The sequence below is a fragment of the Coffea arabica genome, chromosome 1e (genome assembly GCF_036785885.1).
Source record: "Coffea arabica cultivar ET-39 chromosome 1e, Coffea Arabica ET-39 HiFi, whole genome shotgun sequence".
Classification (NCBI taxonomy): Eukaryota; Viridiplantae; Streptophyta; class Magnoliopsida; order Gentianales; family Rubiaceae; genus Coffea; species Coffea arabica.
This window is the reverse complement of record NC_092311.1, coordinates 47,221,868-47,249,286: the sequence shown is the minus strand read 5'-3', so window position 1 is coordinate 47,249,286 and position 27,419 is coordinate 47,221,868. Positions and strand designations below refer to the sequence as shown.

The 27,419-nt window shown below is 36.7% G+C and overlaps 2 protein-coding genes across 8 annotated transcripts; one reads left to right on the top strand and one right to left on the bottom strand.

The window, feature by feature from the left end:
- The first annotated feature begins 444 nt into the window (after positions 1-444).
- Positions 445-13,190, top strand: LOC113708283 (E3 SUMO-protein ligase SIZ1). Of its 6 annotated transcripts, none has more exons than XM_072059216.1 (19): positions 445-638; positions 750-908; positions 1,827-1,907; positions 2,795-2,837; positions 3,527-3,599; positions 3,826-3,985; positions 4,447-4,580; positions 5,159-5,227; positions 5,787-5,874; positions 5,988-6,063; positions 6,506-6,579; positions 6,852-6,959; positions 7,082-7,243; positions 9,726-9,830; positions 9,920-10,000; positions 10,089-11,301; positions 12,011-12,116; positions 12,293-12,418; positions 12,989-13,190. In XM_072059216.1, exons 2-18 carry the CDS (start codon positions 885-887, stop codon positions 12,324-12,326), a joined length of 2,631 nt encoding a protein of 876 aa, XP_071915317.1. In that variant the 5' UTR covers positions 445-638; positions 750-884; the 3' UTR covers positions 12,327-12,418; positions 12,989-13,190. The 6 variants fall into 6 exon arrangements, with proteins under 6 accessions (XP_071915317.1, XP_027086546.1, XP_027086556.1 ...); XM_027230745.2 differs by lacking the exon at positions 12,989-13,190 and adding an exon at positions 12,510-12,777 and having other exon boundaries at positions 451-638; XM_027230755.2 differs by lacking the exon at positions 12,989-13,190 and adding an exon at positions 12,513-12,610 and having other exon boundaries at positions 451-638.
- A 1,096-nt stretch (positions 13,191-14,286) lies between these two features.
- LOC113708277 (uncharacterized) lies at positions 14,287-18,847 on the bottom strand. Of its 2 annotated transcripts, none has more exons than XM_072059223.1 (7): positions 18,526-18,847; positions 18,007-18,062; positions 17,004-17,911; positions 16,408-16,606; positions 16,113-16,298; positions 15,619-15,989; positions 14,287-14,659 (listed from the first exon to the last, which is right to left on the bottom strand). In XM_072059223.1, exons 1-7 carry the CDS (start codon positions 18,699-18,701, stop codon positions 14,513-14,515), a joined length of 2,043 nt encoding a protein of 680 aa, XP_071915324.1. In that variant the 5' UTR covers positions 18,702-18,847; the 3' UTR covers positions 14,287-14,512. The 2 variants fall into 2 exon arrangements, with proteins under 2 accessions (XP_071915324.1, XP_071915325.1); XM_072059224.1 differs by having other exon boundaries at positions 17,004-17,896; positions 18,526-18,840.
- Positions 18,848-27,419: the final 8,572 nt, after the last annotated feature.

Here is a 27,419-nt window from a genome sequence, read left to right as displayed (position 1 = left end):
CAGAATGCTAGTAGAATCGTAGCTCCAAAGTCAACAATAAGGTGATCCGAGCAATCCAACACCGACACGGCTCCTCTGCCCTCGAACGACACCGAAGCTTCACATTACAAGTTGCAAAGCCTCCAAACGTCGGACCCACATAATTCTGGGTCCCACCCCCTTTTTTCCGTTTTTTTTTGGGGTCCCCAAATTTTTTATAGCGGCTCTGCAAGCTAGTGCCAGCGTCAGAGGGGGAAATTTCCAAAAAAAAAAAAAAAATCAAAAGGAGAAAGAAAAGTAAATTTAAAAACAAACAAAAAATGCAACACGACGCCGTATGCACCCGAGAACACAGAATCTGAACCCGGACGTGTCGGGGGTGAATAAACCGGATTTGATGAATCCATGATACGTCCGTGGGTAATTGCAGGATTAGACCTCTTAGTCCTCTTCCGGCTTCTTCTTCTTCTTCAGTCAAAAAAGGGAACGCAAAGCAAAACTCAAAAGAAATTGTGAAGAGGAAAAAAAAAAAAAAACGAAACGGCTGAGTCGGCTTGAGGAGGCGAGTTGGGAGACTTTAACTCACTGCCGTAAACCTTTTGTCAAACGGAGTTCATCAGTCCTTGTCTCCAAACAGGCTCCTAGCTCTCTTCACCGCCGTAAGTTGCCTGACTAATTTTTGTACTATCTTATTTTGTATTTTTTTTCGTGCTGATTGGATTGGAATTCGTTCATTTTTTAATTTTTTTTCTTTTTTTTAATGTAATTAGATCGATTGTAGTGTGTGGGTAGGGCACGGTTTTTGCTGATTGATATCCGTGCTGATTGATATCCGTGCTGATTGAACTGTTAAAAATCTGCGGCGGTGGCGGTGGAGGCTGCAGTGGCAGCAACAGGAATTAAACATGGATTTGGTGGCGAGTTGCAAGGTTTGTGGCTGTATAGGTGTTACGTGGAATTCGTCCATTTTCTTTTGGGTGGAATGTGCATTGTTATGTTTAATTGTTTTTTCAGCTGAAAGAAATGTTTTGCTTCAGTTATGAGTTTCGTGATTGATAAGTTGTTTTGCCGTGTTTTGTGATTTGCACGAAATTGGAATCCTGTCTAGTTAGGCAAACTCATCTCTGAAATGGGTGATGGAATAGAAGTCCTTTTTACTTGATCATGGGTTAGTTGTGCGAAGGTAGATTTTATTGTAGAGACATGAGGAAAAGATGTTCATTTCTTGTACCTACATGTGGGGATGTTAATTTATACCTTTTATTAAGACTCCCTCCTCATCAACCGTTTTTAGGTAATTTCATCAACTTGTCACGTAATTATCTTAGTTTGACAACTCATTTATGAGTCTACATAAATATTTGAAATTTGAGATGTACATAATGGACTTTGAATATGGCAAAAAATGGTTGTTCATGTACCCCAGTTTTAGGCTTAAGCTCAAGCGATATGGTATGAAGAAACGCACTCGGCATAAGCTTTTTGTGCCTTAAGGTTCTCTTTATTTTCCTTAAGCTGTGTTTTATGGCTCTTATCATTAACTAGATCCTCACTTATTGCAGAACTGCAACTTCATCTTTCAATATTATGATTTTTTTTTTAAATTCCATGCTCTAAATTTTTTCGCTCTTGGCCTAGCTTTTTAATCTTTTTATCACATTTGAGTTACTGATAAGGGGATTTCAATGTTTTACGTATTGACCAATCTGTCCTTTCTTTCTGCTGTTATGGGGTCTTCACTTCTATTCCTTCTGTTCCTGTTTTTTCGTTTCTTTCTTCTTAATGGATTTTTAAGATCATTTACATTCAATTTCAACTAAACTGGTTGTTGTGGTTCTGTTTTGTAGGACAAGTTGGCTTATTTCCGAATAAAAGAGCTTAAGGATGTTCTTACGCAATTAGGAATGTCAAAACAAGGAAAGAAGCAGGTTTGATACGAGAACTGTTCTGTTGTTTTTACTGTTGCACACTAAGTTTGTCTTTTGCCCCCTTTTGTTTCCTTTTCCATTCTATGATCTCTATTACTTCTTTAAACCTAGTTGTGTTTGCTTTGTTGGGAAAGCTGTAAGGATTATTTGGTTACTTCAACTGTTGTTTGCTATTCGTACTCAGGATTTTTGTGTCTTAGCATCATCTTTTATCTTTTACCAGCTCTTGAAATTGATCAGAACTTGTGGTTGGATCCTCTAAGGAGTTTCTGGATTAGTTGATCATGTTCGGGCCATCTATTATTTTACTATACTGTTTGGGGTTGTTCTGTGAGATTTTAGAAGTTTTCATCACTTTCTTAAGCCAAGCTTTACTGATAATCTCTTGCTATTAAAAAAGTGTTTATACAACCATTTGGTGCTTTTTCAGTGCGCCCTCCTTTTTGATTTTTTTCCCTTTAGGATTTAGGAATGTGATTTTGTATTAATTTAAGCTTGTAATTTTTCATTGCGGAAGTTAGTGAAGAAGTTTTTAACAAAATTATATGTTCAACTTATGATTTCTTGTCAACATGTGGCATAGTTATTTAGTGGATGTGAAACCGAGGGTTACGTGTCTTGGTGCTGAGAAATAATTGAGCAAGTCTGTTTTCGTGAATTTAGAAATTGACTTGACTCACTTAGGTCCACTAAAAGCATCGAGTTCCAAGGTGAATAGCTGCTCTTCTCCATCAATTTTATAAATTTCTGTTCTCGCTATGATGGGTTTCCTCTCCATGGTGTTGCTTCTCCATCAATTTTATCAGTAGTTGATCATTTGTTTATGTATTTTATTATTTTTTGTAAGAACTCTTGTGCAATCTTCTCTTTTTTTTGTGTCGATTCAGGACCTTGTTGATCGGATATTGAACGTGCTCTCTGATGATCAAGGTGCATAACTGCATTTACCTTTTGCTGTTCCTTTTTCGGGAAGTATTTGTACTCATGATACTATAGCTCCACATTGGCATGTTTATTTAAGTTGGTGTTACGTTTTCCTTCATGAAATATATATGTCTGCTTGGCACTTCTATTCTCATTGATAGTGTGGACTAACATGACTGTACGCTACTTATGCTGTCATGATGCCAATGAACAATTTGCGATGCGTATTTTATGCATGCAGCTTTTGATCTCAGGTATTAGTTGTTGCCTTGTATGTGCAATCTTGTACTTGAACTAGTACAAAAATTAATGAATATTCTTACTTCCCTTTCTCTTGTAAAATGGAGAGATTTTGGTGGTTTTTGAGAGTTTCTTTTTCCTTTTTTCCCCCAGTTTTTTTTGGCTTTTGGGGGGGGGGGGGGGGTTGGGGGAACATTTGGTGGGAATATCTCGACAAGCTACTATCATACGTGTGCAGATGGCATTGTTATGAATTGTTATGAATTTTGAGCGTTCATATGCTTTGTTACTGCTGAGATCAACTCTTTTATTTGTCATTTTTGGACCAGTTCCATCTAAATTATGGGCCATGGCAGATCATGAATGTGGTTTTGAGCTTTGGAAAAGTGAGATGGAATTTTGATAATTATTTACTTGTTTTATGTATAATAAGTTCACTTGTGAGTTATTCACAGTTTCAGGAATGTGGGCAAAGAAAAATGCTGTAGGGAAGGATGACGTAGCAAAACTAGTCGATGATACTCACAGGTCTGTCTTTTGTACTCTTTGCTGAATTACTTCTATGTTGATATTACAGGCAAAGTTTAGTTATGTTAATTTAATTTGGTTGCGTTAGTAGGGTTGTGCTTCCTCACAACTACAGATACTTGTTTCATAATAGTATTTGCTTCAGATGTTTGAAAGTTGTTTGGTCAAGCTTTCTGAACTTTCCTGAATTTATCAATGCACGTAAACCTTGTCTTGGTGCTTCCAGGAAAATGCAGGTTTCTGGAGCGACTGATTTGGCATCCAAATCACAAGGTGGTTCTGAATGCAGTAATGTAAAGCTGAAGGAGGAAATTGAGGACTCTTATCAAACGGAGAAGATTCGCTGCCCTTGTGGGAGCTCATTGCCAAATGAGACCATGATTAAGGTAAGACGTATTATACCTATTGCATCTCTCTCCTTCACAGACACACATCCATGATTATGTTGCAAGTGCATAGATGTTATTGCATGATAAATAAAGGTTTAAGTAACGAGCATATTGCTGGTCAATGTTCATGCATTCTAGTGCGTTTTTACTTGGTTTTTTGTAGTTTCTTATTTGTATGTTACTTCCCTTGCTATCTTGTTTCTGGTGCATTATCCCTTAGCCCAACTTTAGTTGAGTGCTGCATGCTGTGTTCATATGGTATTACGCTGTGCTGCATGCGTGTTCTGATGCAGGAATGTGTTTTATGATGTCTTCTAACCTTCTTTTGGATCATACTGGTTCTTTTTGTACCAGACTTAGTGTTACATGGATATGTAATTGGTTATATGATTGTAACCAGCTGTCAGACATTGAATCTTCATCTTTACTAGTAGTTAATGGTTGACTTCTGGCTACAGTGTGAAGATCCAAAATGCGGTGTGTGGCAACACATAGGTTGTGTTATCATTTCTGAGAAGCCTAATGAGGGTGCTTTACCTGTCCCTCCAGAGACTTTCTACTGTGAATTGTGTAGATTGACTCGTGCAGACCCGTAAGTTTCACTTCAGATATTTTGTGTTTCTGTGAATTATTGAACATTTAATATTGATGCTCTTCTCTATTGGTGCTATGTGTTGTCTGCTTTTGTTTTTCTATGATTCATCATTGGTTTTTTAGCAGATTGCATTATTGGAGTTATCTCTGATTTTTCCCTATTATAGTTTGTTAGCTTTACATATAAGAGTTAACAAAAAGAGCTTGTCAGTCCTTTGGGTGCTGATTCTAGTTCCCCCCTCCTTCCAGCATGCTTACTAGTTGAATGTCGTGTGTTTCAGCCTGAATATGTTTTCATGTTAAGGTTATGTATACCACCCATAAGTGTAAATTCTGATTTTAGTGATTTTACTGCCTGAATGGATCTTTTCACCCTGAAGAAGGTTGTACGAAACTTGATTGTTTGAAGTTGTTTTTCCTGTGTTTTTTACTCTGATTGGGCTAGTACATAAGTCTTTAAGAAATGAATCATTTTCCACTATGATCATTTGATGATGAGAAATTTGGCATCACAGTGTGTACTATTAGCATTGTTTTTTGGGAATTATTAAATTTGATTGCTTTTGCTGTGTGCAGCTTCTGGGTGACAATGGCACATCCTCTATATCCAGTGAAGTTACTGATTACAAGTGTTCCTGCTGATGGGTGAGTACTGTAGATTTCTTATTTTTTTTGTTCTTTTAGTTGAACAGATATAATGCTTTTGGTCCTATGACCAGAATTTGATTTTCACAATTGTGTTTCAAATTGGTATGAGATAGTGTTCATCTTCAATTATTTTGTTTTAAGGGTCAATTTTGTATAGAAAAGGTGTGGCATGATATAGGTGTGTTAGTAACTATGATTGTTGTTCTGGCACTCAGCATCTTTGAAAAATCTCTCTTACCTCAAAATTAATCATAGCGATAGAAGTTTGGCTGCATTCTGGCCAAGAATGTTTATTCAAATAGTTAGAAAACCATCAAAAACATTTTCTAGTTTGTTCATTAACTTTTCGGCAGATAGAATGAGAGATTCTGTGGTTTTTATTTTGGGGTGTGGGTTTGTGCATGTCATGTGAGACAGGATATTTGTCATACGATTGAGTTTAGCTGGATTTAAGCAACTATTATGTTTATATTATCATTCATTGATATTTGGGCATGTGCGTGCAAGTGCTGACACATATGTGCCGTAGCTTATGTTATGTTTGTGCATATTCCAGCTCTAACCCTGTACAGAGCATTGAGAAAACATTTCAGCTCACTAGAGCGGACAAGGACTTGTTGTCAAAACAAGAGTATGATGTTCAGGTTGGTCATGCACTTCGATAAATAACAAGAGTGCATATTAATTATTTTCCGGATTAGATACTTGTCTGTGGATATATTTCGCCTTGTTTTTAATCTTGTGTTATCGTGATCAGGCATGGTGTATGCTTCTTAATGACAAGGTTCCTTTTAGGATGCAGTGGCCACAGTATGCTGACCTACAAGTCAATGGTATGCTTTATTGCTTGCTTTACTTTGGAACCACATTATGGTTATGGATTACAACCTTAAAATGTAAATGGGACCTCGACACTGTTAAAACGTCTTTCCATATGAGATTAAGTCTCTTTTTCATTTATGAAACAAAACAAAAAATGAAAAAAAAAAGAAAGTCTCTTTTTCATATAAACTATGGTTTCTTAATCTCTTTCTGCTGTTGCAAATCTTGTGGATCGCTTCCAAGCTAGAAAAGCATAAACAACAACTGATTGAAGCTACATTTTGAGCATTCATAGAGTTATCTGGGTATATGGATATTATTGTAATGAAGTTGAATTATGCTAGCCAGTACTTAGATTTTTCACTGTTATGATGCTTTAATTTGTTTTTTTTTGGGCTTCACTTTAAGCTGGAACGGATTACTTTGTAATTATACTTCTATATGTTGCAATAGGTGTACCAGTTCGGGCGATAAATAGGCCAGGATCACAGTTGCTAGGTGCAAATGGTCGAGATGATGGGCCTGTTGTGAGTGTTTTATTATTGTCAGAGAAAATAATTTCTTCTCTGTTCAGTTTTCAAATTGAAAAACTACTACTCATATGCTTCACTGCATTTACTTTGTGTTTGCTTTTTAAAGTCCAGCAGCCTATGTGTGCTCTATTTGGTAATCTTTTGTGTATGCTTCTGCTTTTGATGATGAACTTAGGTGTCAATTAGCTGTCACTTCGTTTATGCGAATATATTCTTGCCATGATTCCCTTGTGATTTTTTTAGTTCATTTTGTTTTGTTTTCCCAGATCACCCCGTGCACCAGAGATGGAATTAATAGGATTTCCTTAACAGGATGCGATGCTCGTGTCTTCTGTCTGGGTGTCAGAATTGTTAAGCGTCGGACTGTTCAACATGTGGGTTAAACAAGTTACTTCCTGAATATTTGTTCCTGTTTGGCATTATGTGGGAAATTTTGCTCTCTAGGTTGCGTTGCTTATTTTTTGTTTCTTCTTTTCCTTCCTATTTGCCTCTATAGATTCTCAACTTGATTCCCAAGGAATCTGAAGGGGAGCTATTTGAAGATGCGCTTGCTCGTGTGAAACGTTGTGTTGGTGGTGGGACAGAAACAGAAAATGCTGACAGTGACAGCGATTTGGAAGTTGTTGCTGATTTTATTCCTGTCAATCTTCGTTGTCCTGTAAGGATGTTAATGTTTGTGTGTTTGGTTGTTAAAGATAGGATGATATTTGATTTCACGTCGACGTCTGATTTGAATTATATAGCTTTTTGTGGCATTTTTTTTCCCCACAATTTTGTTTAGTGTCTATAAGGGTTAATCATCCTCAATTATGATGTTGCCCAGCGATATCATTTGGTTTCTAATCTACTACACCATTGCAACCTGCTTCTTATGTTATAATGATGTTATAATGACATGCCACTCAACTTCAGAATCTTTGTCAATGGTTTTTATGCATTTCCTTTTTTTTTTTTGCCGCATTTGCTTTTGAATTAATGGCTCGTAGTCTTCTTAAATTAGACTTTCACCTAAAGAGCACTGGTTCATGCACAGAAAAGAGGAATGGCTTGCAGTCCTAGTTCTTGCTTTGGCCTATGATGGAATCTGGGAGTGTTAAAATCTGAAAGTCTTCTGATAGTTTTCAATTTTTTTGTGTACTGGATACTTTAACCACCACATATTACCCTTCACCCCTGCCAAAAACAAAAAATAAAAAGAAACGCATAAAAGGAAAAAAGGTATACATGAAGTATTAGGATGAAAGCGTATATTTATCCAAGTAACCTGTCAAGTTTGATCGGTGCTTTATAAAATTATCCTTTTCTGACTTGATGTACTATGTTTTGGTCTTGTATGTTCCGATGTAGGCATTTTAGACGAGATGTATTTCAATCTTCCCCGAAAAGTAACATATCCCATAAAAACAAATATCTTGAGTTTAGATTTGGCTTCAACTTGGTGCTATGAACATTCTTGGTGATTTGTATCCGTTGGCTCTTGTTACTTGTAAGGACACTGATTTTTGAACTTTAAATTCGTTCTCTATTGGTAATTTGGCTTCAAGCATTCTTTTTTCTACCTGTGATCTTGTTTTTGCATGTCCAAGAAGATTAATGAAACAAAGGGTCCAATTCTCCTGTTCTTTTCCTTTGTAGGGCAAAATACCTAGAAGTTGTAGTTTCCCCAAATCTACCAAGGTTAATTGCCTCAAAATTAATAGTTTATGTCCTAAAGGCACAAGTCATGTACTGTAGTACATGCTGAGTACTTTATAGCCTTCTTAGTCAATGTTCTCTTGGTTAATAGTGATCAAGATAGATTTGCTGCCTCATTGTTACTTGAACACTCAGGTTAAGAAGAAATTATAGACCACTCTATATAATAAGTTGCGCATGACATGGGGGTTACTATAGGCATGCAAGTGTATTTATATTTGTGTGTACATGTGTGCTTAATGTTCTTATAATCACAAATGGCACTTAACATGCATTCCTTGATGCATCTTAGTAATTAAATTTAGAACCAAGATATTGATTTCACAAATTTTGGGTCGAGGCATAAACTCTGATGCTTCCTGCATCATTTGCATTGTTTCCGTATCCCTTGGTTTTGGATATTAATGGAAAGAATGCTTGTTAATTTCTAACTTTTTGGAGTTTGTGCATGTTAGACATGATGTATTTCTGGTAACTTTAGTCCCTGATAAAGATTAAAAAAGGGTAAAATACCAAAAAATTCCTTGTGGTTTGACAAATATTCAAATTTAACTCCCTCTGGTTTGAAAACCTACACTATAACTCCCCGTGGTTTTGACTAAATTGAAAATTGGACAGAGAGCATCAAATCTAACAGTTGTGCGTGAAATGTCAATATTGCCCCTACTATACGTGAGATGCTTTTCATTCAATTTTCAATTTAGTCGAAATCGTAGGGGGTCATAGTGTAATTTTTCAAACCAAAGGGAGTTTAATTGAACATTCAACAAACCATAGAGAGTTCATTTATATAAGGGCAATATTGACATTTCATGTATAACCGTTAGATTAGATGCTTTCTGTCCAATTTCAATTTAGTTGAAATCACAGGGAGTTATAGTGTAGATTTTCAAACTAGAGGGAGTTAAATTGAACATTTAACAAACCACAAGGAGTTTTTGGGTATTTTATCCATTAAAAAAACCTTTTGTGACTTTGTTGCCAGAAAAAGAAAAAAGATTCTTCATGTTGGTATCCACATAATATACAAGCGTTGACTTCACAGTAGACTTTTGGTAATTTAAATGCAGTGAACTAGGTTAAGTAATACATTTTACCATTTCTAGTTGAAGGTGCAAACCATCACCATTCCTGAAGCATATGATTCTGCCTATCTCTACATCCAACTTTTTCATCTCTAATTTTGTAGGCATACTTAGACACGTGCATTCTTACATAAATATGTACCTATAAGCCTACCAATATTCATGTTGTGTTTATACTTGTCAATGTCGTTATGTAATATTACATAAGCATCATCTGTTCCAAACAAATTTCTGCACATCTTGATATGCTATCTTACTTCTCCAAAATAAGGTCATAAGTTTCACGAGTCTCATTTGATCTCCTTGTTTGTTCATTATTTTTCCTTGCAGTAATGCATTTTGTGAATTTTGTGTCTGCAGATGAGTGGTTCACGAATGAAGGTTGCTGGAAGATTTAAACCGTGTGTTCACATGGGCTGTTTTGATCTTGAGGTTTTTGTGGAAATGAACATGCGGTCTAGGAAGGTAAGCATGAAATACTTGTGTATCTTGTTGGTCTTTTTAGGACCATCCTTTTCCCTAGTTGACCAATAAAATCTTCTACATGGCTGCAGTGGCAATGCCCCATTTGTCTCAAGAACTATTGCCTGGAGAATATCATCATAGACCCATATTTCAATCGCATCACATCTAAGGTATTGCCATCTGTCATATTTTTTTTTATAACATTAGTTATGTCATCTTTACTCTTAAGCCATGTGCATTTTTCTGCATTGGGAATAGTTGCGGAGTTATGGAGAAGAAGTGAATGAGATTGAAGTGAAGCCCGACGGTTCTTGGCGTGCAAAGGTAGAAGGTGACCGTAGGGGTCTTGGGGATCTTGGGCTGTGGCATGCTCCTGATGGTTCTCTTTCCGCGGATGTAGAATCTAAGCCAAAACCTGTGATGCTGAAGCAGATTAAACAGGAAGGTGGTTCTGATGGCCATGCTGGTTTGAAGCTTGGAATGAAGAAAAACAGAAATGGTATTTGGGAAATTAGCAAACCGGAAGATTTGCAGACATTTTCATCCGGAAATAATTTGAATGAAGATTTTTGTCATAGACAGAATATTATTCCCATGAGCAGTAGCGCCGCTAGCAGTGACAAAGATGGTGAAGATCCTAGTGTTAACCAGGATGGTGGCGGGAACCTTGACTATTCAACTAACAATGGAATTGAACTTGAATCAATCTCTCTGAACATTGAACCAACTTATGGATATAGCGATCGAAATCCAATTGCACCATTGGGGGACACTGAGGTCATTGTCCTAAGTGATTCAGAGGAAGAAAATGAACCACTAATTTCATCTGGACATATCTATAAGAACCACCATACTGATGGTGGTGAAGTTTCATATTCAGTTGCTGCACAAGGAATTCCTGATTCCTATCCTGAAGATCCTACGCTTAACGTAGGTGCAGGTTCATGCCCCAGTTTTCTGAATGGCCATGATGATGATTTGATGCATATGTGGTCTTCGTTGCCTTCTGGCAGTCAGGCGGGCCCTGGTTTTCAGTTATTTGGTTCGGATGGAGATGTCTCTGATGCTTTTGTTGATATGCAGCAGGGTTCCATTAACTGTACCTCATCAATTAATGGCTACACGCTGGGTGCAGAGACTGCCATGGGATCTGCTGCTCTTGTTCCGGAGTCCTTCATTGAACCTGTTCATGGTAATATCAACGATGGTTTGGTGGATAATCCCTTGGTATTTGGTGGTAATGACCCTTCACTTCAAATATTTCTTCCTACGAGGCCAACAGATGCATCAGTGCAGGCTGAATTGAGAGATCAACCAGATGTGTCAAATGGTATTCATACTGAGGATTGGATTTCTCTCAGGCTTGGGGATGGTGGTGGAGGGAGCACTGGCGAATCTGCTGCTGCAAATGGGTTAAATTCTGGGCAGCCACTACAGTCGAAGGAAGGTGCTTTGGACTCACTGGCTGAAGGTTTATATCCGTTCTTTCAATCACTACCTTCTTATATCTTCTATGAATCTACTTACATGACACCTGCCTACTCTTAACTCTGTTTACTTTTAGAAGATCTCTAATAAATCCTGGTTCGCTAGCAAGACGAGGATTCATGTGGACTAGTAGTTTGTGTAGCGTATGTGGTGAGATTTGGGCAGAGACCAAGAAGCAAACTCTTTGTGTACATTGGTATATTATCCAGAAGACAAAGCCATCATCCTAAATGCTATAATCTTGCCTCTTTTGAACAAATTCCCTTTTCTTTAATTTTAATTTTACATTAAAGCATCTATTTTCAAGGAGCATGACTTTGGGATGGTTGGAATCTGAAGGAAATGCATCCTTGAGAAAAGAAAAAGCAAATGCCGGGTTTTCCTTTTTGATGCTACATTTGTCAAATGTTAACCATCAAAGCAGTAAAGCTATCATATCCCATATCAAAAAAGTGTGATTGAGGGATTACATGAGCTTTTGACCTGTTCCCTTGGTTGCACACAAGCAACTTTTCCTTTCCACCTTATTTGCAATTAGAGGACTTGAGAAAAACTTTAATGTCAACATGTGCCCTCTGGGATAACACTGTTAAGTTATCTTCCTTTTGCTTGATGTTTTTAGTAGCTTCATGCTTTCTAATCTTTTACTTATTTGCTTAACACTAGGACTTCGTTTCTACCTTTTTCTGTAGCTTCTTTGCTTCTTGGCATGTCTGATGGCAGATCTTCAAAGGCGAGTAGGGAAAGATCAGATAGCCCTTTTACATTTCCTCGACAGCGGCGTTCTGTGAGGCCGAGGTTATTACTATCTATTGATTCAGACTCTGAATAAAGGAGTTGTATTTAGTTGGGATTTTTTTTCTTGCAAAAATATCAAGAATGCTTCGAGACATCCTTTTGCTTGTGGAAGACATATAAGGGGAAAATCGGTCTTCATTCTTGTTCCTAAGTTCACCTGTATTTGTACAATGTAGAGGCTGCAATTTCTCCTGTCAGAAAGTCATCTGAGATATTTGTAGACACACAGTGGAAGAATTTAGTTGAAACATCCCCCTGCTTTAAAAGTTTTGCTGCTCGAGAGGGAGTTCTCTTTTGAATTGGTTAGTAGTTTGCTGCTCATTTTCCATTCTTGTCCAGTTTTACAGTTTTTTGATGCATCAAGTGTTTCTGATCAGGTCATTCTTCTTCCAGCAGGTCCAGTAAACATTCCTTCTCTTTTTTATGCTGATGATTAGTTACTAGGTTTCTCGCTTATAATGTAAATGCCTATGTGGGACATTAGGGTGCCAAAATGGAGGAAGAATCCGACGGGTAAATTACCATGGACGTAGTGGGGAGCAATTTTTAGCAACAAGATTATCCTCTTTTTCTCTCTTTTATTGAAAAAATACCTTGTAAATGCCTGACCTCACCTAAACATTAGTAATTAATAGAAATAGTATAGTTGGAGTTCATCAAATTTTGGTCTTTCTTGTATTTAATGTCCAAGTACTTGTTACGAGTGCTCTTCTTCTCGTTTACGGTGTCCCAGCACCTAACCTCTGTAGTGTTTCAACTCTGAATTTGGATGCCTTGTTCTGGCAAAATCAAGGGAGTTTCCAGTATATTGGGTGAATTTGATCCTCATCCTTGTTGCTATGATCAGCTATATCTGTACGTTGTGGTTGCAGTTTCACACATCAGGAAGCTTCTGACATGGTTGTAGACAGAGCGCAAAACTTCTTGCGGAACATCTCCGCTTTAATACTTGGGGGGACGAAATCAGGTTGTACATTTTTCAAAATTTTTGTTTTCAATTAGAACGAAATGTGTAGACCTTTTTTGAGGTTTGTTGTTCTTACATGTCTATTTATGTTTCTTATGATTTTTTTATGACTTTTCATGAATGTTAAGTTTCTTTAACAATAATAATAATATGAAAAAAAAAGAGCGTTTAATTTCCAAAAGTTACGGGTACAAGGTATGAAGTATATGATAAGAAACAAGAACTGATGAAGTTGAAGTAAAAATTCAAACCAAATGAAGGAAATTGAGGATGTTAACGATGGAGGTAACATGAGTCATGAATCTCTCAGCACGGGAGCTAGTACTAGTAGCAGTGGCATGTCTGCCTAAAGATGCTTATAGCATAAGCATGTGCGAGTTCTAAGAGTCGGCCAGAAAAGGTTGCGAATATAATAACGTAATAAAAAGTGACAAGCCTAACGTTTGGCCTTTTTTTTTAAAAAAAAAAAAAAAAAATTTGATGCTGTTAGAGGGGGATGTTCCAAGAAGAGTCAATAATATCTCAACGCATCTCTAAGATTACCAGTCCTGTCTTTGCGAATGATATTTTCTTTATCTTACGGATATCAAAATTTGAAGCTGATTTACGCCAAAAATATAATCAAGGTTTTGTGCTGTTTTGATTTATGAGTGCTAACAACCGTGTGTGCCTAACTTTTGATTATGTGCTTTCAAACAATATTTAGTTATGCTTTCGTTGGTCATATTATTTGCATACAGGAGGAAAATATGCAAAACTATTTGTAATTATCTTCAAATAGCCAATCTTACAAACTCTCCTTAAAAGACGCGTGGAAGAAAGAGTCTTTGAAATTGCCAAATCTTCCAATAATCAAGGCAGATCATCTTTGAAATTCACAAGATGAACATGGTGGTTTTGATATGTATGGGGAACGTCGTCGGTAAAATTTACTAAACATGGTGGTAACAAAACCCTTTCAGGAAAACCGTTAGGCCATCTCAGTAGTAGAATGTGCTGGCATCTTATTATCTTACACCTGATTCTCGGTGTTCCTGGAGACTCATGAACAGTAATCTTATATCCAATAGTTTTTGAATAAATGACGAGCCAGCGACCGGGAAATTGACTGGGCATCAATCATGCAACAGAAAATTCCGCCGTCAAGTCACAGAAGTTCCCAAAAGCATACATGGAAAAGAATAATGTTATCAAGTAGTAACCTACAGAAATTCTCATCTAAATTTACAACAAAGCTTCAACGCACTGGGAACTTGTTCTATCTCATGTTATCAAATTTCCTAGCATGTTAATCTGACAAAAGTCATGATCGTCAAAATTAGGTTCCTTTGACCAAATGCTATCTGCATAGGTAACAATCAATGGGATCCATTCTTCAGAGTTCACCCTTGTACTCCTGCCGAACAAACATGAATGACTATGAAGTTTCTCAGTTTACAGTTTCAGCATGAAAAACAGGCAGAATGCGCAAGGCTGATGAACCAAGATGCATCCCCCGCACTATGTCTCCGTAACTAGTCTTAATCTTGTAGCACAAAAGTAAGATGGAGTCCCATAGTGCTGTTCTTCCCTGCAGGTAGAAAAAAACAGGGTCAAAAGTCCAGCAAGATACTGTACATGCTTCCAGAAACATCGATTGATAACCACAAATAATAATATGAGACCCGTGTGAATACTTTTATAAAATTTCCTTCTTTTTTTTTTTTTAAATAAACAAGGGAGGGGTGGGATTTAAGAAAGAGGAGATTTGCTTTTATTACTCTATTCCAGTAGAAAAGAGCAAGGAAGCTAAACAGGAGATATAATCCTCTTGAAGCAGTGACTAATTGGTCCTCAAAAGTGGTACTGCAGCCTAAGAACAAACTCAAAAATATGCAGACTTAACAAGTGGTTTTAGAGTACAAAGGTCCAACTCACAAAGAATGTAGGCAACATGTGTTAGCGGAAAGATTTCATCAACTTTCCAGCAAGGCTAGCATTTAATCTTTAAAACATTATTTAATTTGGTCAATAATTGAAGATTAAACTAAATATGAAATGTTGTTAAAAGGAGTCTCTGATAACACTTTTTCTTGTTATTTCCACATTTTAAAACCAGAATGCCAAAATCCTATTCACGAGCCAAAATTGACTGCCATTTTGATGATCTAAACTACATTAAATTTGACAATGACAAGTTCTCTGACAGGAAATCATCTATACCTTAACATCACAATCTAATGCTTTCTGCTTAATCAACATCACTATTTCGAGGCCAATATCCTAAAGCAAAAATAATAAGACTCTTAACCTCGAACTCAATGGTTTTCAATTTTTCAACATCCCTCAGTCCTGGGAGCAGAAAATGACTGACTATAGTGAACACTGGAGTGTATTCAAGATGCCTAGACCGAGGAACTAATAGGGGAGAACAAGACACACGCATGACATTATATGCATCATATTTCCAGCATATTTTTCCCATTTGTTTGTTGTTCTATGCCAGTTACTCATTAAAAAAAAAGTTTATCCTATATTCTATTTACTTGCCTGGAGAGAGAACTGAGGCTTTTTATCCCAGTACAACACAAATATCGGAGGGCTTTGCTTCCCAACAGCCAGTATACAAGCTCCTGGATGCAGTATGGAAGGAAAACATGATACAACAGCTATGTACTTTTCAGGAAATCTATCTTTTGGAGGCAGAACACCTAAAAACAAAGGGTTCTTGCTCGACTGTGATCCAGCATAAGATGTGGGATCAACATGCAGCATCCAACTTGGATGTTCCAGGAAAGCACAGAATAGATACAGAAGTAAATGAGAATCTGTAGGAAGCTCGAGGGTCCACTTCTTGTTTACTTTGTCATAGACTTCTCCATTTCCCAGATACTCGTAGTTCTTCACACAGGTTCCTTCAGCAAGCTCTGCAACATGCTTAGTAACTCAGAAATAAGTATATCCAAAACAAGTCAGTTACTCCTTGAACAGAGCAGTCATATCTACAGATGTTTACCTACAGTGAACAATCATCACAAGGAAAAAATTACCTCGAATTCTTTGAACTGTATAATCTGCCCGGACACTGCTTTGTGGTAGCAAACCCTTACCCCATTCTCCTTTCATCAACGTATGAAGTCTTTGATGTTCTGTGATTGCATCTATGCACTCTTGTAGGATAGGGACTAATGAGTTCTGCTGTGGTGACCGTTGGATATTGCCAAGAGGTAATTTTGCTACAAGGACAAAAATGTCCACATGAGATCCTTTGAGGAGGCCCATACAAGAATACTGCACTTCCTTAACAAGATTTGTTAGAGAAAATTAGGGGACGAAGAAACTTACGCAAGCAAGCATCTAGTGCTTGGACAAGAGTGGTACGTAACTGCTGAAGAAGACCATCCTCATCAACAGCAATTGCTGGCTGCCATTCATTAGTTCTCTTAACTGGAGACAAGGTGGCCATAGTTCCTTTACTTGGTGTATCACTTCCAACTTGAGTGATTGTAATTGTGACACCAAGCTTAGCAGCTGCTTGCATAACCTAGATAAGTATGAGAAGTTTAGAATGCTTCCAAAATAGAAGTGGAAAACGACAAGCATGGAAAGATCTGTATGGCCATATCACATATTCTGCCTCCTCCACATCTCTTGGTCAATCACGTGATTGTAGCAGAAGGAGACAAGCTTATACCATGTAAATTGGCCAAATCACAACATGGTACATCAATCTACCCATCCGCAATAGCGCTTGTTATTGTTAAGATATAAAAAGAAAACATGACAGGGAATGATATACTTAAAGGCATGCGCAACCTAATTTTCCTTCCACAAGCATTTAGTGTCAATAGACAACCTAAGAATTTCAAAGCACTAAGGTAAAATAAATCCTTATCTTAACAAATATAAATCAGAGTATTTGCCACGCTATAATAACTTACCCTTACATGACTGGAATCAATCTTGGTAAGTAAAGGATTCAACAAAACTGAAGAAAACCACTGTCTGAGGCGATCACGCCACTGCTCAATCTCTGGATAGATGCCCAGATGCTCAAAAGCTTCAATGGACTCTTCTATAGACATAGGAGGTGGTAGATCGCTCTCCCCTTTCTTTGGCGGGGTAGAGAATTTCTGGGATCCGGGTGACATTCTAACAGGCCTCAAAGGCGTGCTCCTGGTAGTTCCAGAAGTATTAGCCGAACTGACAATTGGAGTAGGACTGGCTCTGCTGAACCCATTGATGGTTGCAGGAGGAGTAGCCAATTTACTCGCTGATTCAGAGATTTTCTCATCAACATCTGCCAAAAACTTTTCAAGCTCTTGTTCTGTTGTTATCTCCTTATGAGAAGTGGCTCGTTTGTTAGACCAAGGATTAGCTAGAAGTTTATCTGAACCCGGTGAATTCTGAACAGGTGACTGGGAAGAGGCTGTTGGGACAAGGTACAAAGATGGGGAAGATGGCGATTTTGATGAGCTGCTGAAAGCATGCATTTTGTTGCCACTACTCATGCTTGACTTGTCACCCCTTACTCTGGAAGAATAACCTGGAGCAGGAATTGGCTGATGAAGTGGGACAAGAGTTTGCGAAGGAGATGCAGATGCATTTTTAGACTTAGGAGGTTTCTTAGAAGAATCCACTACAGCTGGTTCAACTTTAGGCTTCACTCCTATAAGACCTAGTTGCCGAGTAGTAAGATGCAACTGCTCCTCTTTTCCCTTGGAAGACGACAAAATTGTTACCTCTGCAGCATCCCTCACTTTCCATATCGAAATGGCTTTGATAAAGGCAACCACGGTGCCAAACAGAAGTAAGCTTGTGATGGTTTGTATAACTTTAACAAAAACAGCTGAACATCAAAATAAATAAATAAATAAATACCATAAGTTTGCTTAATCTCATGGATATAATTCTCAAGGAAGATATTCAAGCTAAACTACTCACATGAAACATCTTGTGGAACATTTCGAAGCCTCAAAATGTCAGCCAATCCCTTCTCCCTTCAAAATGTTCAATAACAAGTGCAGTTAACCATGTCAAATTAGAATCGAACGAGCTAAGTTCACGAATTGACTCTTGAACTACAGTTCTATTTCATAACAAATTGAAAAATCATAAAGACCAAGTTCTTTTTAACTTTTGCAACCAAAATTATCTAACAGCACCACATTTTCGCCAAAACAACTAAACTCCCAAAATTATGCAGCCTGTTACATTTCGATTTTCAAACGCATTAGTGCAAAACTAATTTGTGCTTTCCTTTCCTCCTAAAATGCGAATCCTTTCATCAGTTTTGAACATTAAATTGGCCAAGAAAGAAAGAAAACAAAAAAGTGAAGAAATTTCATGTCCAAACCACAAATGCAGATAAGAGTAATTTAGTGGAAACCCTAAGTAAGTAGGAGCCATCCAAAGTCAATCTCAGTATGAATAAGACAAATTGCAGCATGTAGAGTAATGTACCGGCAAGTGGCGGTGAAGAGAGCGACGGCAGAGGCGGAAGAGAGAGCAAGGATGACTAAGAAAGTGGATACAGAAGGTCGGCGGCTTTTGGAGGTTAGGGCAGCTGAAAGGGCTGGATTTTGATACACCGTAAACTTCGACGCCGGTGGCGGCTCTCTTCGTCGTCCTCCATCCATCGGGGAACACTTTTAGGCTTCGGTTATCCTTTCCCAGTCAATATATTCTACTACGTCACATGTGAAAATCTGAAATTTGTTCACATTTAACAAAGTAGTAGTAGCTACTACTGCTGCTACTTTTTAAAAAGGCTCTATTCCGCCATTGCTGAGAAGACCATAGGTGGAGGGTTTAAGAAGATGGCTTAGGATTCTAAAAATTAAATTAATTAAAGGGATAATATCAGAAACCTCCCCTGAGGTTTCTTCAAATATCACTTAGCTCCCTTCACATTTTAGAAATCTCTCTTACCACCCTTTGAATTGACATTTTCTTAACAATGTCAGCCCCTGGTGTCTAAAGTAACATTAGAATATTGGTTTTGGAGGAGGGAGAGTATTTTAATTCCCTTCATACTCTTAATTTGACTGAATCCTGTGATTAAGAAAGTTAGAGTAGGTGGAATGTGAATTGGAGATAAATTTGCTGGTATGAGCACTGTTGCATGGCCGTTGGACATGTAACGGCTAATTTGAGTGCTTCCAGTGGTATTAAAAGGTGAGGGAACCGCATGAAGTAGCTGCAAAATTGAAAGAGGAAAGCAAGCAAAGAAATGGCTAGTTCATCCTTCCAAGATCAGTCATACAATTCACCTTCATCATTAAGCATGAAGAACCGGTATTGCAAATGCAACCGGAAGGCTACATTACGAATCTCAGAGAGTGAAAGAAATCCGGATAAGCTATATTTTAGTTGTTCAAAGTGCAACTACTTCCAGTGGTATGAAGGAAATGAAGGTGAAGAGTTGCAGAGGCAAAGAAATGAAGGTGAAGAAGTGCAGCGTACAAGAAATGGTGTTGATTCTGCAGTGCTTCCATTGAGGAAAGCAAATCAGGAATGTAACTTTGTGCCTCAACAGAATGCATGCATCACTTTCTTGTTCATCATCAATCTTGTACTCTTAGCAATTTATCTTTTCATTCAAATTGTTAAAGCAATCACAGTTTCTTGTTCCAGTAATAGTAGATGTGTTCCAAGCTGTTTGGCCCTTACTGGTCATGCATGAAAGAACCAGAAGGCATGTGTAACTTGGACATGGTGTTAAGCTATGTGAAAAAGAGTTGAAGGAATGTTTTACTTCATACGTATGCCCCCATATTTGTTGCCTATCAGTGTTATACCAAAGTTAAGCTAGACAGAAAATGCATTAAGCTATCAGGTGTAGTTCCTTAGGTACAACAATACTCCCCAGCTAAGTTCATTGGAAAACAACAGTACTAGTTTCACACATAATCCTAAGGAATCAGAATCATAAAGTTAAACGAAAAAACACAGCATGACATTTTTGCAAGAGCATGGGACTGGGAAGCAGCAGAGCATACTTGGCAAGAGTAAATTGCAATTCCCAAACATAAGTACCAAAACATCAGTCTTTGAAGTTGTTCACTAGGACTGGGAATGCAATTAACCACTTGGCATACGTTACATATACAACTAAACAAAAATATGTAGCAATCAACAAGAATCTCATTTGCAACATTATCTAAGAACATCATTCTAGATGATGAGGATTGCTACGTATACAAATGTACCAGATTAGCTTCCCAAAGCAAAACTCATAATACTAGCACTAACTAGAACCTCATACTGGTGCTGCTATTGTCAATGTGAGATCCCATACCAACATAAGTGGATATTGAAGATGCAGTGACTGCTGGAGTTTGTTCTGAGCCAACAGCAATGGAAGGTCTGGCTCTCTTATTGTTGTTAGCAACAGTAGTCCTCTCAGTTCCTGCATTTGGCCCTCATCTCTGAAGCCATGCAACAAATCTTATTAAACTAATGGCTGGTCGACAGTTAGAATAGTTAACAGGCAGAATGATTAACTATACCTTTCTGGTATTAGTACTAGTGCAGGCAGAATGATTAAGTTGAACATGAGCTCCATCAACACGATTTTGAGTGCTTCCATTACTGCCTTGACTTGATACAATGACTGGGACATTTCCTTGTGCATGTTCCTTACAAATCAGATCACAAAGCTAAGCTCATTTGAACAGAATTAATACACAATCAGATACTATAATTTGACATTGCTTCAATTACCCATAGAACAGATCCTGCTAATCCAGCATTAGCAATGCCTCTTCCTGGTTTTCCTCTTCGACTTGCTGCCTAATTTGTATAAGTACTGCTCCCTCTTTTTTCAGCAACAGGAGCTCCTTGACAAGTTCTCCTATTATGTCCAAATCTGCCACACTTTGAGCACCTGAAACTGATTGATCTCTTGTGTTGAGGTGCAGGAGCTCCTTCATCAGCTGCTCTTCTCCTATTTCTTCTTGGTCTACCAGCTCTTCTTCTAAGTAGTGATAGCAAAACTACTACTGGTGTCACATCTTTCATTGGAGGCCACCTATTCATATGTGGAATTAGATTGATCATGAATGCATACGTTTTCAAGTATTGATCAATGGAAAAAGCTGCATCACAGTAGCTTTCCAGTTTCTCCCTTCTATAAAGAGCTCCTAGTGCAGCATGCTTGTAAGGAATGCCTGTCAACTGGAAAGCCCCGCATTCACATGTCCTCTCAGTTAACTTGACTATATAGGACTTATCATAGTCTGCTACTTCAAACGTGTTGTCACTTGTCATTATCAGTAAACACCTTCTTGATTCAGCTGCAATATCCTTCAACTTGCCAATCACATGTGGAGTAACACTAGATGTCCATGTGCAGCCTTTTTGATACCTCTTATGCAATTTTTTCATGAATTTTTGCCTCAATCCTTCAGCCAGAGCAAGTATATTCTTTCCTTTCAATTCTCCAACCCATGCATTAAAAGATTCTGTGAAATTATTGGTGACATGATCACACTTAATTTCAACAGAAAATGCATGCCTTGCCCAATTACACTTAGGAATGTTTGCTAAGTATCTCCAAGCATCTATATTAATATTTTTTATTCTTTCCATAGCCTCATTGTGTCCTATCAAATCATAACTTTTAGCTGCTTGCCAAAAATATCTCCTCAGCAGCAATCCTGGAAATTTGACTTTGAAGTTGCAGTAGATGTGCCAACAGCAATATCGTGCAGCAGCTTCAGACACTTGTTCCTCATAAGCAAGGTTGAGTCCCTAAAAATATAAGTACAAGGTCATCAGTCCCTATACAGAAGTTTCAGTAGCTTTCTTTCAGGCACTTGATTCAGCCACTATAACAGTCATGGAGGAAATCTGAAACATGCTTAATCACAGAAATGAAGAAACATACCTTCTGTCTATCACTCATGAAGGTGAGTGGAATATTGGCTGGAAATGGTCCAAAGAATTCCTGGAAATAGTAAAAAAACTAACTCCAGGCTTCCTTGTTTTCACACTCTACCACAACAAAAGCTAATAGAAACAAACTATTGTTCCCGTCAAGAGCAACAACAGTTAACAGAATGCCCCCAAATGCACTTTTCAAATGGCAGCCATCAAAGCCAATAAATGGCCTGCAACCTGCCAGGAAACCATCTCTTTGTGCCTTAAAAGAGATAAACAATCTCAGAAATTTAGGCTCTACCAGAACGTTTGGCCTATCATAGTGAATCTTCATGATGCTTCCTGGGTTGTTCATCCTCAACAGTTCAGCATATTTTGGTAATTTTTCATAGGCCTCACTGTGTGATCCTTCTATCTGTTCTAAGGCTTTTTTTTTTTGCTCTGTAAATTTGCATTCTACTTGGCAAGACTCCATGCTTCTGCATTTTAGCCTTTACTCCCTTGCTTGTCAATTCTGGGTGATCTCTCATAACAGAAATTAACTTCTTTACAATCCAATCTGATGTAGCTTCTGAATTTTTCCTATTTATGACACACGTATGCTCAGGTGTATATGTCTTAATCATGAATGTGGTTGTATCACCAACCGGGGATGCATGAATCCTCTAGTTACACTCCTCAGTACCATACTTGGCAGTGCACCTGCTCTTTTCATTTTTCAACCTCACCAATGAAAATCCTTTCTGAATAGCATAGTCCTTCAATACTGCTCTAAATGCATCCACATTGGTAAATAGCATCCCTTTCTCAAACTCAATGTCCTCTCTTAGATTGTAAGTCCACATTTTTGACTGCATAATTGCTCTCATAGGATCAGTCTCTTGGTCAGATTCTGAATCAGGCACAACTTGTGCATCCTCAATCTCCTCATAATCAGACAAGTCATTTTCGTCCTTATCACTACTAGAAATTAAAGCCCTATCTTCAGCTATGACATCTTTCAAATCACTATCTATGTCATCCTGCCAAGAGTCATCAGAACTAGAAGCATAAATCTCATCATCACCCTCACTGTCAACTACAGGAATAGGAGCATTTTCAATTCCTATGTCTTTCTGTGCCACAATAAGTTGGTTATTCCTGTCCTCTACCATATTCTCCTCTGTAGTAGGAATAATATTCAGGTGCAACAAGTACAGGTTTATAACAAGATCATTTTCATGAAGTTTGAACATATCAAGGACTGATTTGTCACTACTGATGTCCATAAAACTTGTTGTCCTTGGAATCGCACATTTCATATGCACAAGCATATTCAAATTTCCAGGCAAATCATTCATTGCTTTATCAGTAACATCACCAAGAAGGTCAATATATTGGTAGTTCTTTGGATCAACATTAGGAATTCTGACAGTGTTTCCCATGTAATGGACTAGAATATCATGTGCAATAATTCTTCCCATCCTACATATCAGTGTGTTTGCAAGAAAAGTTTGAATCAGTAGCTCTAATTTCACATATTCTCACAAGGGACATAGTATAATACACGCATGCTTAATCAAAGTCAAACTCAAGTTGCAAAGCTAAGCTACAAAGTTAAGCTACAAAGTTAAGTTGTTGTTATGTATTACAGCTTAGCTTCAACTCAATATTCATCAACTTTTTTGAACTAATAAAATAAAGGTCAAGCATAGTTCATCAAATCAGACAATCTTTACAGCATCCATCATATGCAATACTTAATATAAGGTCCACTGTTGCATTCACTCTAGTTGGATGTTAAACTCGGTCATCAAGTCCAATAAATCACAAAAACACAAGGAAAACAAAGACATTATAGGCAAATCATGACCAAGAGTTCATGACACCTGCATTTTCTCCTGTTACATGTTCATCATATCAACTACCAATGGAACTCAGCCACAGCAAGTCCAACAAAACAGAAAAACACAACAAAACAGAGATCATTTCGGCAATGTTAAACTCATAACACTTCATGACACTCGACAAGTTCTCATTCAACATGTTGATCATATCAACTAGCAATGGAAGATTTTTACCTGTTGTGCATCTCAGTTTTGACAAAATCACTTTCACTCCAACCGAATGCATGCAATTCAATACTTTGCAATATTTCTCCTCCTCTGCAATGTCCAGCAAGAGATTTCCAGAAAGATACTATCAAATAACAATCACAGTTATAAGTAGTATTTCATTCCTCTTCATTTTCCAGGCTATTAGACGTCTTATCACAGCAAAATGACGCCATGCAACTCGTACGGAACCCATGTTTCTAGGCGGCAAAGCTTTCCCGGGCTTTATACAGTTCCATGCTTGCTTTCTCAGACATTTTTTGCATTTTATCAGCTGAATAAGTTAACAGTAGAGCAAAGGGTATTATTGGCAATTGATTAGATTTCTTGTTGACTGCTGACCCATTATCACTTGAGGGGTGGTAAGAGAGATTTCTAAAATGTGAGGGGAGCTAAGTGATATTTGAAGAAATCTCAAGAGAGGTTTCTGATATTATCCCTTAATTAAATTAAGCTCGAAGTTGATAACGGTGCCAGATCAGTAATTGTTAATGCCAGAGCAGTTTTTGCTAAGAGAGCAGAAAGGTTATGCACCCAATTTAGCTGGGAGGAGCAGGACTTGAGCTAAAAGAAAGAAAGTAAATTTATACAAAATGATGAGTTTGGATACTAATTTATAGATGCCAAGTATTCAAATTGTCGTAAAAAAATTAATTCTCTCTTACAATAAAAAAAAAAAACTAAGCCAAAGACATAAAACTTGTCCGAATAATTAATCCTAATTTCAATATTCTTCCAAATATTCATACTTAGCATCATAAATCACCTCACAATTTGTCGAGGATATTTTAGTCTAATAGTTAAGATTAAAATTTTGGAATTTAAAAATGTCGAGTTCTAATTCTCCTTTCCTCCCCCACTTTTTAAATCTCATCCCTCTTTTGATAAAAAAAAAGGGTAAGGAAAAAAAAACACCTTGCAATTTCTAAACATTCCCATCTAACAACAATGCAGCATGATAGACTCTACAAATTAAAAATTCCCACCATTCGACGAGAAACACCATTGGAGAAAGCCATTGAAAGTGACAAGCAACAAATAGTGGTTGGTGGGAGGTAATGTTTAAACTCTTGATCTCCTACTCACAATCAAGATTTAAAGTTTTTGTGGTGATCAACAGATTAAATAGTTGTTGGCTAAAATTTCCCACCATTTGGTGTAGGCAAAAGCATAGTAGAAGTTGGATTGTTTGGGTGTGGACCTTAAGGTTTAGTTTGGGAGTTTATGACATAAATAAAAAAAAAAAAGAAGAAGAAAAAACATATTATAATGACGTAATGTATATGAAGTGAAAAGGTGATTGAAAAATACATTCACGAAAAATGTAATTTTTTTTAATTAATTGCTTTCCAAACAAGGCCTTAGAAGAGAAACAAATAGAAGGGACTATTATATTGTTTGCAAGTATTAAGAATAAGTCAAATGATTTTGAATACGTAAGTTATTAAATTTTTTTTCAAGAACTTTTTAAGGATAAAATAGACATTTGAAAAAAAATTAACAAGCTTCCTTAAAGTTTCCTTCCATTTCCAGCCCATTTGGACAGAAAAATTTTGGCTTATATATCTTTGCACTTCATCCTTCTGAATCCCCTCATTTTTCCTTTCTTTCTCATTGAAAGCTAATACGAAAAAAAAAAATACACTGACTTACTCTTCTTTCCCTTTTCTAAAATGTTTGAAATCCAAACTCTCAAACGAAGCCTAAAAGTTTTAGAGATAGGATGAGAAGAGTGCAACTTTTATGCTTTCCCACAAGTCAATTTATTAATATTTGAGGCTAAAGAGAAGAACATCGTGATGTATAAGAGATTACTTGTAAAATATTATTTAAAATAATATTGTAATATTTTTCGTAATGCGATATATGACATATGTGAGATAAAAAAATATTTAAAAATTATATTTATGATGCAATCTAAATAATATTTTAAAAATTTTCTTGTGAATCATGCTAACCAAAACTCTAAAATTCATTGCGAGTTTGAACTGAAAGAATGTCATTACTCCTACCAAAGGTAAAATCTACATAAATATGTATGTCCAACAACAAAAACAACTCAAAAAAAAAAATATTTAGAAGCATTTACGTCCCAAGTGTCAATGATGTGGCATATGGCAAAGGCGTAAGCATCGAAAATGATAAATTTGTTCGGGTCCCTTCGGGGACATCCGATAAATTTGTTCGGGGCTTATCTCGATTGAGGGCTTGGCCTCCAGACAATAAAATACAAAGAGGAAGGTTCGGGATTGTGAACGAAAGATAAGAAGGCTTCTATCATTGCTTTGCCACAACCAACCAATCCAAAAATCTGTACATTTAAAATTTGTCCTTACTACAGCTGATCTCCTAAAATTTTCATTCTAGTTTCTCTATTTATGGCAAAATTTTGGTGTCTCTTTATTACAAAATCTTTGCTCTTAATTTCTATCTTATTGCAACCAATCTATTGGAACTTTTGCATTTCTATAATGTTAAAGCAGCATTTGAAGTTACTCTTGCACTCAATAGTATTATCCAGTTATAAAACGACTAAATTTATTACTTATTAAATTTACTCTTGATGGTTTAGAAATTATACTTACCTCCCTTAATTTGACATTTTGGTAACAAATCTTAAAATAGAGTGAAAAATTTAATGAATATTCTAAAATGCCCTTATCTTATAAAGTTTAATTTGTTCTTCTAAACAATTATAAAGTAATTTAGTGCAATTATTAAAAAAAGAGGGTTAAGTTCTTCATATGAATATTTGTTATTTAATAATCAACTATAACAATAAATTTTTTGCTATAATAGGCTATTTTTTATAGAACTTTATTGGGGGATATAGATTCTTTTACAATAGAGAATAAAGTATTATTATTATTTTTTAAAAGTTTGTGGACTACTTTTTTTTTAATAAAAGTTTATGGACTGGTTTAGTGATAGAACTACCATAGTTTGGTACTGATTTTGGGCCATTTGTTTTTAATTATTGCTGATTTATTCTTGATTTTAATACAAAAAAGAGTTACAAAAAAATAGATGATGTTAAAAGTTATTAAAAAAAAACTAGTTTAATGTTTGATTTGGATAGATATTAAGGACAACATTGATAAATCTTCTATACTTTTAATGAAATATAAGAGAAATGAATAAGAAAAAAAAAGGAAAACAAAATTATAAAATCCATCATTTGTATAAGCATGGCAACAACAGAGTTTTATTAAAATATTAAAGTTAGTATCATCATTTTAAATGAATAAGGGAGATAAGTATAATTTTGAAACTTTAGGGGAGCCAGGTGAAATTATTGGAAACCTCAGGGGAGGTTTCTGAAATTATCTCTATAAATACACGCTAATGGTATAATAGTATATAATTTTAAACATTAGCCAC